The 10834-nt window shown below is 34.1% G+C and overlaps 1 protein-coding gene across 1 annotated transcript; it reads left to right on the plus strand.

Moving 5' to 3' along the window:
• Positions 1–4431: 4431 nt before the first annotated feature.
• Positions 4432–5767, plus strand: LOC119078613 (phospholipase A1 member A-like). The gene is made up of 2 exons (XM_037186208.1): positions 4432–4736; positions 4798–5767. The coding sequence occupies exons 1-2, from the start codon at positions 4432–4434 to the stop codon at positions 5417–5419; spliced, it is 927 nt and encodes a 308-aa protein (XP_037042103.1). The 3' UTR covers positions 5420–5767.
• The last annotated feature ends 5067 nt before the right edge of the window (positions 5768–10834 follow it).

The raw sequence follows: 10834 nt of genomic DNA on the forward strand, positions 1-10834 counted from the left end.
GTATAAAGAGACCATTGGCTGACGAAATGTATCTTTTTTTGTCGTTGTTGTTGATGACAGATGACCAACCATCTTTATTGTTTCAACGCTTTTCTTATTGTCAATCATCATAGATTATAAAAATTGAACGAAATATAATAAAAATTTCATCGGCGAAAAATAATTATTTACAATGTTAATGGTCGTATACTCTTGAGAAATGACTCATATGTACACATTGTATACACTCCAACATGACATTAATTGCGCTGATTATATTTATCCATTCCTTCTATACAGTTAGTTAATAAACGAAATTAATAGGAAATCGCTGCCATTTGGTCGAAAAAAAAGAGAGCTATAACTCACATTCACACCATTTCAATGTTTTCCAATGTTCCGAGCGCTGTATATATCTTCATCGTGATTAAAATAAGCTCTTAAAACCAAATTAGTAGATTTTAATTAACTATAAAAAGCTGACAAATTCCACACGACTTGAGGAAAATGCGTTCGGATAAGCACAGACCGCATATCAATATATCAACGCACATTTATGTATTATATGTGTATAAATAACGCAATTTCATTTCAATCGTGCAATATTATGTAAGAAAATGCAATTCAATATAACTCGTCACACCACCGTCATTATTATTAACCATTTGCCCACTTTTATACGTTGTTTTAATGTGTTGTTTATTCATCATTTATTTATACGTATTGATTGAATGTTGTGTGTTATATTGCTTGGGTATATTCCTTTTTTATTTCATTTTCATTCTTCATATTTTACAAAAAAAATAAATTACGGTGAGTCGAGTGTGTTTCTTATGTTATGTGCATATTTGTAGTGAATATAATTTAACAAGATGTTGCTGCACACACAATATAAATATGTAGAGCATTTTGTGTGTACGTAAATTACATCCGTAATGATGTAAATGGAGAGATGAAAAACATGGATATTTCACAAGTAAAAGCTTTAAAAGCTGTTAAGAAATTAAGTTAAAACACTTGGTAACATTGTGGCCATGCGGTTAGTCGATGGTGGATACAGGGTTGTTTAGGACGTACATTGAAATTTCATAGGATCAAAACTGCATTGTTATTATAAAGACTTTGGTGGGGAGAAACAAGTAGTATTCCTTCCATCTAAAAAGAAATTGATTGTCAATTACGATAAAATTAGGTGCCAATTACCCTTGGTAGATTTACTTATTTACCTCTTATGTCATCTACTATACCAATGATTCGGTCTACTTTACCGGTAAATTATCCTGTTTTACCGATGAGTTAGTTAAATAAGACAAGTTTGTCTAATTTACAGATGAATTGTTCTAATTTTACAACGAGTTGGTCTGATTGACCAATGATTTGGTCTAATTTACAGATGAATATGTCTAATTTAAACAACAATTGGTCTAATTTTTCCGATGAATTTGTCTAATTTACCAATGAGTTGGTCTAATTTACAGATGAGTTGGTATAATTGAACAACGAGCTGGTCTAATTAACGGATTGGCCTAATTAACTAATGAGTTGGTCTAATTTAACCATGAGGTGGTATAATTTACGGATGAATTGATCTAATTTAACAATGAGTTGGCCTAATTTACAGATGAATTGTTCTAATTTACCAATGAGTTAGTCTAATTTACAGGTGAGTTGGGATAATTTAACAACGAGCTGGTCTAATTAACCGATTGGCCTAATTAACTGATGAGTTGGTCTAATTTACCCATGAGGTGGCCTAATTTACCGATGAATCGATCTAATTTACAGATGAGTTGGTCTAATTTACCGTCCAATTAATTTACCGACGACTGCATCAAATATTTCCCTTTTGAACAAACCGTAGATTAATGTATCTTCTATTCCACCAAACGAAAGGAAATGTCTCACCATATACTCTAGTCGTTTTCCTCTCGAAAGTCTCAGATAGTAACTCATTCACCAACTATGCATGTACATGGAAAATCCTATTTTCTCTTCCTAAACTCGTACATGTACCGTCTTGTTTACATTTCCTTACTCAATCGTGAAGTCCCGTCAATTAGAGTCCAATTTGAGACACGTCACCCTGTTATAGTCAACATAAATCAAAAATTTTAATGAAAACTGTTCGCTCATATAAACCGAAGCTGATGCCAATATGAGCAACTTTGACGATGATGACGACTGGTTGTTCCACATTTTATATAAGGAAAGCGAAAACAAGAGTGTAGTGTTTTAAATTACCAAAGTGCCGACCATCACATCAGGTATGCTTTTGTCGTTGTAGAGCGATTCCTGCTGCCTGTATCGACGAAATGGGAAAATATTTTTGGGAAAATTGAGAGAATGATTCTATGTTCGTTTGAACGAAATTGAAATTTTTAGAAAATTATCACCGAAAATGTAATTAAAAATTCGCTCCAGTTACTCAGAATCCGACTCCGTTGCAGAAAAAAACAGCGGAGAATATTTATAGGTAAGTGTATGCGCACACACACATTACATACCTTCACAATTTTCTTGTTAACTGACGAACGAGTCTCGGACTGAGAACATGGTGTATCATTAAAATTGTACAGAGCAAAGCCTTTACATCTATACCGAACCAATTGATATATAAATATTTTTTCTATTTTTTTTTTTCTTTCATCTCTGATATTGGATGTTGGGAAATATATTGTCAATCAGCGTTATATCATAGAAAGTTGTAACAATTACGACACGTAATTTATAAGAGTGATTCTCATTTTTTTCTGCTTATTTTTCAAATCGATTAACTAGATGCGATGTAAGCCAGATATCCTTATCTATCCGAATCGAATCGTGTTGTTGATGCGTAGTTTATTTTTATGTTTAACAGCGGAAAATTGTTACATGGAATATATTTTCGATTTTGTTTTTTCGTTTTGACTTTTGACGATACATAGAACTCTGAATGATTTCACGTATTTTTGCACAAATTTTTCTATTAATTTGTTGTATGTATGTATGTATTTAGTGTATAACACCAACACAATTCGTAGCTGAAGCAACATATATGAGATACTTTGGTCTCATTCTATCGGTCAAAAATTCAATCATGCAACTATATCCTTGAAACATTGGTATGGTAACATTTAGAAAAATAAACAATAAAATCTGACTCATGCAGTCGTAGTTATAGCAAAATGAATGCTAAAACTAATGAAGTACTAGATTTTACAACTGGTGGAAAATCGTTGACCAAACGAAGTAAATGACTAACCTGGTTTCTGTTTGATTCTTTGGAACACAATCGTTAAACCATTACTTTCTTATCATTCATTCCACAGCGACCCCGAAATAATGGCAACAAATATAAAGGTAAAGCTGTTGTGAAGGCTTCATTTTAAGTAATCCAACTTCATCTAAAATAAGTAAATCAATCGAAATAAGCTATTTTGATGGCATTTTGATGGAACACAGGAGCGGTAGCATTTCACGAACTTATATTTCACTTTTATTGTAGTCTGAGTGTGAGGCTTATAACAATTTGGACTATTTATAGCTGTAGAGCGTCTCTAACTTTATATCTGTGACTGCAGATTTGTAACTCTAAACTTGACTTGTTCCTTCCGAGGATTGACAACCTTCGAGAAATCGTAGCACTCGACAAAACGAAGCTCTCCATAAATTGAAGATCTCGAGAAATTGTAGATCTTGAGAAGTCGTGTAGCTCTCGAGAAGTCGAACCTTGTGAGAAGTCTGGTGCACTGGATAAGTAGTAGAATTGGAGAAATTGTAGCTCTCGAGTAGTGGTAGCTTTCAAAAATTCATAGCTTCCAAGAAGTCGCAGCTCTCGAGAAGTCAAAGCTTTCGAGTTGACGTAGCTTTCGAGTAGTCTTAGCTCTTGTGAAGTCGTAGTTCTCGTGAAGTCTTACATGTCGAGCAGTCGTAATTTTCGTGGCAATTGTTATTTTCTTAATGGCAAAAAGAGTAAAAATCGATAATTGATCCTACAGTTCAATCATTATTTTTGCGATAAATTATTGGTTGAAATCAGTGTAAAAATGATAGAAAGAAGTCATTCAAAATTACATCACTCCCACAACATATACATTATTACGTTGCTAAAGCACACACAGCTTTAAACTATCGAATGCAACAACGGAAGTGGTGGATTGGTTAGATTTAGCTGCTCACAATGCGGTGAGGCATATATGATCTTGGACTAAAAAAACATTGTGATCGGAACGAAACCCATGCATGCAATTATAAGGTTGTGAGAAGTCGTTATTTACCTAAAAGCAAATATTTCTCTTCAGCTGCGATTATTTCCGAGTGATAACGACTTTGATGTAACGAAGTCTTTTTTAATATAATTACGACCGTTAAATAGTTTACTTCGTTTTGCATGTTGCAACTTTTTTTTAAACAAAAATTATTTAAACGCTCAAAGTGTTGACAAAACTGCCAGTTAATCTATACGTATTAATAATGAAGGATCAGTTTGTTCAGTTTGTTTTACTCGGTTTCATGTTAGTGACGACAGTGCATTTACGTTCGAATCGGAATTTGTATCAGCAAAATATCATTTTTCATGGCTACGATGCAACCGGACGTAGTTTTACATCTTCATTGGACAATGACCTGACATTGCTGCAACATTGCATTATCACCGACAATGTTACTATAATTACTCATGGATGGAGGGAGGAGTCCTTACGGTCGATATGGGCTCGAAATATGATCTCCAATTTCTCGTCCGTTAGAGGTGGATGCGTATTTATCATGGATTATGAGTAGGTAATTGATGGGAACAACCAAAATCGTTGAGGTTACATATGTGAATGTTCGCTTCAGGTATTACAGCCACGGATCGTACCTTTCACTTTATAGCCATTTCAAACCGATTACTGAAGTACTAACGAAGAAGCTACTCCAATTGAATCGACTGGGCTTCGATCCAGTCAATTTCTTTCTATTCGGATTTAGCTTTGGTTCTCATTTAGTGTTTGAAGGTGCTTACCAATTTGGTCCTCGGAAAGTGGGACGCATTGATTGCTGTGATCCAGCCGGACCTCTGTTCCCGGAATATTTCGGGCCAGCATTACATGCACGGGATTCAGCGTTGTTTGTTCAATGTGTTCACACTTCAAGCGATAAAGGAACAGCCGCTAGATATTGTCCTATTAACATAAATATGGGAAAATGTGGACAGAGCCAACCAGGATCAACGTCGCGACCACATCTCAGTCATGGACTATGCCCAGTTATTTATGCCAACGCATTTAAAGTGGATTTCAGTTTGGTGCCGGTTAATCAAATTAATGATTACTTCAGTGTCCATTGTAAATCGAGGAAGTACACACCGGATGTAAGACAATTGCCACATTCCACTATGGGATTTAGATTTAACGCAAGTTTCCCGTTAGGAGAATATTTCGCATTGACGAGTGATGCTGCTCCATATAATGTTGTTTAAAACAGGGGTGTTCCTTGAGACATCTTTGACGTTTTATTTTTAATCGGGATAGACCTTAACGCTTATAGTCAGTAGAAAACAACTAAAGATAATGAATTTGAGAAAGATTGCAAGCTCATCACATTTAACCCAAAATGTATATAGTCATCTGTCAGCGACCACAACGACAAAAAATTATAGCTAAAGAGAGAATTTATAGCAAAATTTAAGTTAAAACAATGAAGTAGAAGACTTGGTATCAAACATTTGACAAAATCTTAAGCAACAAGAAGTAACAGATTTGATGATGCACAAACGCTTCCTGTTTGTTATTTAAGTTGATGTTCAAAAGTTATGTTAATTTAACAATAAAATAAATGAAAAACTAGCAGAAACACTGAAATATCTGTAATACTGCGAATTAGAACGATTCCCGAATTTTGGATTTTTGAGTGAAAATTTAAAATTTTTGTCCTTTTCATACATGGATTATAAGTAGCCTCCGACAGGCTTTTTCGAGCCAGGCCAGCCCTGACGATAAGTATTGTTCAACGATCGGCTAGACTTGAAGTGACGTAGACAAAACTAAATAATCAGCATCTAAAATATGGATCGACATGGGCTTTGTAGGAGCGTTGGAACAGAGCGACAAGCTGCATGCATTCATGTTTTATGCTAAATTAGGCGTCGGATGGCAATTGTATAAAAGTAATGATGCCTTGAGTGTTGGTGCATACTTTATTGTAGCCACGGTGGTATGAAAGGTGTGACAGAGCTTTGGTGGTTTAGGCAAAATAGTATTAGGCTTTATGGAACGTTGTTGGATAAACGAGTGCGACTTTATGACCTTATCTACTTAAAATTATTATTCCACTTATTCAAAAGGTGTCGTGAATAAATCCCATCCTCTCCTTTTCGCTGATTTTTAGACCTCCACTTTGCCTTACTTTTCTAGATTTACAATATACATCCCCAGATGGAAACAAATCTCAAATGTTCGAAAACCGTAGTCTCAGCCCAGAGCTCTTACACTGAACTCATCAACGTTTAAGGTGAGCTTAAATTTCAACGTTCTTTTCTTTTCTCAAACAGAGAGATTTGTCACTAATTGTTGTTTCTGCAAAAACTCCAGGCTCACTTTCAGCCATTACCAATACGCACCGACCAAAGTTTGCACTGCCAAAACTAATGAAGGAAGAGATTTGGTAGCACATTCCAGGCGATTTGTATTTTCAAAAGATTGATTTAAAATCTATAACTTCATTAGTCAGAGCTTGTCTTTTATTCTTGACAATGTTTTCGATAACAAATTAAAGCCGACCTGAACAGATTAAAGAAACGAAGTACGAGATTTGATGATTTTACATGCCGTTCCTGAAAGGAAATAATTTTTTTTACTATCCCACAAACTTTTCTACACAAAGTACGGCAGTAATTTTCTCATTAGAAGTAATTACAACTGAAACTGAAAATTTAATTTACTCGAAGAATGTTGTTGTAAATATGAAATTCCAATTAAAGATGTGCTTCTGTTGTGAAAATGTGGTTTACCTAGACAAGCCAAACAACATCGATCATATAACGAGATGCTTAGAACGAAATACCAAACTGCAACTGCAAACCAATATATGAATTCATTTCCCAGATTGGTTTGTCCTGTCAGACGATTCGGTTTTGTTGATTTTATTTTTAGAGAAATGCTCTAAAGGCGCTCATTGCTTTTTTACCCCCTATCGTTAGCCAATATTATCACGTCATATTTAAGCCATAAATTTTAATTTTCGCAACATGCAATAGGTAACTGATGACCAATAGTTAATACTACGTTAACATATAATATCGCTGTACGTACGTACATTATTGAATTGCATTACTACACATATACTAACATTTTCCATCTGCTCTGTAGCACAAAACAACGATAAAAAAGTGGTGCAATGATTATCTACGTTTTGTAATTATTTTTTCAGGGCTATAAATTATTTTTAGTGATTGAGATTTTGTGGTTTTCTGTGCAATTATTTTCTATTTTATTATTTCAGGTTTATATCGTTTTGCAATAGAGAGATAAATACAAATATAAGAAGAAGTAGAAAAAAAATCTCCATCGAATATAGATTGAAGAATCGCCATGAAACATATCTCTCAATATGAAAAATTATTGGAATAAATAAAATAGAAATTCTTTAGGTTTTATGTAATCGAGCGCATAGATCGATCAAAAATCATGTCTTAATATTGGAAAAAACAAAACATAAACATCAAATTATTGGATGTGGTTTAATATTTCCATGTTCGATGTGCATAGATATATTCTGATTCGTATTCGATTCGTAAGTAGTTTTGCGAAAAAATTGGAAATTTATTTACATATTTCACAAGAACAGTTTTGTCGGCAAGAAACTGAGAAGTTAATTTTGCGTCGAAGAAGAAACGTATCGATTAAGTGAGAAATACTGATGTTGCAAAGTCGCTAGAGTACAACTAACCAGAAACGAGTAAAGCAAATAGAGTAAAGCAGTGCCTATTTTCGTGAAAATGATTCTTGATAATTCTCAAAATTTATAAAAATTAGAGAAATTCATAAAATTCTCGATATATCAATCAAACTATTTGAAATCCTGAAATTCTCGAAAATTTTGAAAAATTTCCCAGAATAATCGAACAAAAATCCTGAGAATATGCTCTGGTCTTGGCCCTGGTTTGAAAGTCGAGGGGTGACGACTGGTCAAAGTTTTTGACAACATTGTCAAGCTCTATTTTTTCACTAAACATTTCCTTTTTTGTATTGCATTTTCTCGAGCGAAATACCGAAATGAGCTTAATATTCTTTCCTAACTAGTGTTGAAATGTCGCGACTTCGTCTCGTTCGTTCCTAACTTATGCTAGAAAGATTTTGTAGCGAATTCGATTCCAGAACTCGCCTCCGGCTCGTGTTGGAAACTTCTCACTCGCTAAAAATACCTTTTATTTAGCATGCGTTAGGATGATAACAATTAAAACCCGCTGAGAACTTACCAGAACGATTTTTGACTAATGGTTAGTTAAACCAGAACGACGATATTGCGCATAGATGAATTGATTCTTCTATAGATAAAGCCTTGAAACTTTGAAAATCGCTGAAAATGGCATTTTCGACTATTTATTTCGCATACATTCGGCCTTTTTCGTATCCTTTCGGCCTTTTTCGCATCCATTTGGTCTATTTCGCTGCCATTCAGCCCATTTCGCATCCATTCGGCCTATTTCGCTTATCTTTGAATTTTAACCCAGGCAGATACGTACAACGTACTCCGCATTGTACGTACGGTACATTAAAACAATACACGGTTAAAAATACAATTTTCTGAAGCTGAAAGTGTTTTTTGTTAAATCGGAAAAAAAAATTGTCACATCTGTTATCGAAAGCTACTACAAAAATATGTGGTATACTCTGGGTGAGTATGTCTTAAATAGCAAACGGATGTTGAAACACACGAAATCTTTTTTATTATCAAAGTTGCGAAAATGTTTAGAATTACCTGAAGTAACACAAATTAGCCAAATTACCCCACAATTGTCGGCCTATGAATATCGAAGACTAACGTTTTTCATTGATTTTTTTGATTCTTCAAGGTTATCTTTCTGCTGTTCATAACGGGCTACAGATCAAAATTAGGATGATCTCCAACAATTATAACAAAAGAGATAACGCGACATTTTGTAATGACCAAGAAATTACCTTAAAGAGTGAGCCTGAAACGGTATTCAATAAAAAAAAATCTTTCTTTTCGTTGTGCTGTTAAGAATCTTGGAGGTACAAGTCCATCAAATCAAATCAAATTAAATCCGATCGATGGAACAACCTCCCTTTTTTCACAAGACAAAAACAAATTACATTTCATTCGACTGGCGATGTAGTCATGTAAATCGCACAAAGAATACTGCAAATCAAATGTCATCATCGATTTTCTTCAATTTATAATTTCCTTTGCATATACGTGAAATGTTTGCATGTTTAAGGTTGCACCAAGCAACTGAAAGAGAAGTGCGACATAAGAAGGTTCCGTAATCAGCATCATTAACATCGGTTAAAATTCGGCGCGGTTAAAATGTTACGGACAGCTACAACAAAAGTGAGCGATGACGATGACTATAGTTGAATCAATACTAATTGTTAACTTGTGTGTCCGGGACTGTTTTTGGGTGAACTTTTCCCCATATTTTCCAGAATTTTCGCGTATTTTCCGACCTGTCACACATTTTTCGAAATTTTTCCATTTTTTTTAATTAAGGAAAATATGAGAAAATCCAGGAAAACTTAAGAAACTAGGAAAAATAGCTGGTGCCATTTGATAATCCAAATAGCATGTTGGAAATCATGTCATCTGTTAACGACTACTGTGAGAATGATAAATAATGATCTGTAGATAAATGGGCAATTATAGCAAATTAATTGTTCAAGCAAAGTAAGTAGTAGATTTTCATCAGCTCCTTAAATCAAGTGAAGTAAAAGATATGATAGTGATGAATGATGATAAATAGCATATGACGAGAGTAAGATAATAGTGTGGTTTGAGAGAGTATACAAAAGAATTTTCGTAAATTAAACCCCCAGAGACTCTTGCTTTGATGTTCAAGAATTTTCTTTTGATTTTTAACGTTTTTCTTTGATTTCCAGAGGAATTTCTTAAAATTTACGCGATTTTTTTGTGTGAATTTTCTGAGTATTTTTTTGTGAGTGCAAAAGGATGTTCTATGATTATCTGTCTGTGATTTCAAATGAAATTCGTAAAATTAGTAAAAAGCGTGTCGAATAGAAAGTGAATAAAAATTGTCTTAAGTATCGTTAAGTATCGTTGTGGTGCTCCAAACAATCCTTCTATTTACATCATTTTCCACATATCAGCATAATTGTACATTACTCAAAATGTTGTAATGATTTATTGCCAATACAATTTTCTACCGATCTAGAATTGGAATTGGAAGCCCCACATCAATTGATATCAATTACAAAACCGTTCTTTGTTGAAGCAAAAGTAAGAAAAAAAAATATTTCATTTAATTCAAATATAATTTCGCATAGGTAAATGGTTGTGTAAAATGACTTCAAATCGATTCATTGTTAACTTCAGCTAACTAATATTTCATCACTAATAAACAGCTAAGTCCGACAACACAGAACCAGTGGTTCAAATTATATGATCGAAAAAAAAGCTGCTTAATCGTATGAGTGAATATGATCGCGCGAGCATTACTTACATGCCATGTGGACTGGTGTGCTGTACATATACACATATCGATCTATGTACATTGTTCATTTCATGCAGATATATCATACAATATTATTGCTCTATATATCTGAAATAGTACGTACGGTTTTTAATGGTGAAAGGCTTCGTTTTATAAATCTTCTCCTACCACACCCGAGCTTGGATTGCGATCAAATTAATTACT

This window comes from Bradysia coprophila, unplaced genomic scaffold (assembly GCF_014529535.1).
Source record: "Bradysia coprophila strain Holo2 unplaced genomic scaffold, BU_Bcop_v1 contig_297, whole genome shotgun sequence".
In the NCBI taxonomy this organism is placed as follows: Eukaryota; Metazoa; Arthropoda; class Insecta; order Diptera; family Sciaridae; genus Bradysia; species Bradysia coprophila.

What these genes read in the sequence shown, in the direction of transcription:
- LOC119078613 (XM_037186208.1), top strand. Translation starts at nt 4,432, where the DNA reads ATGAAGGATCAGTTTGTTCAGTTTGTTTTACTCGGTTTCATGTTAGTG. An exon ending in GTATTTATCATGGATTATGA is followed by an intron (nt 4,737 to 4,797) that starts GTAGGTAATTGA and finishes TGTTCGCTTCAG; the next exon opens with GTATTACAGCCACGGATCGT.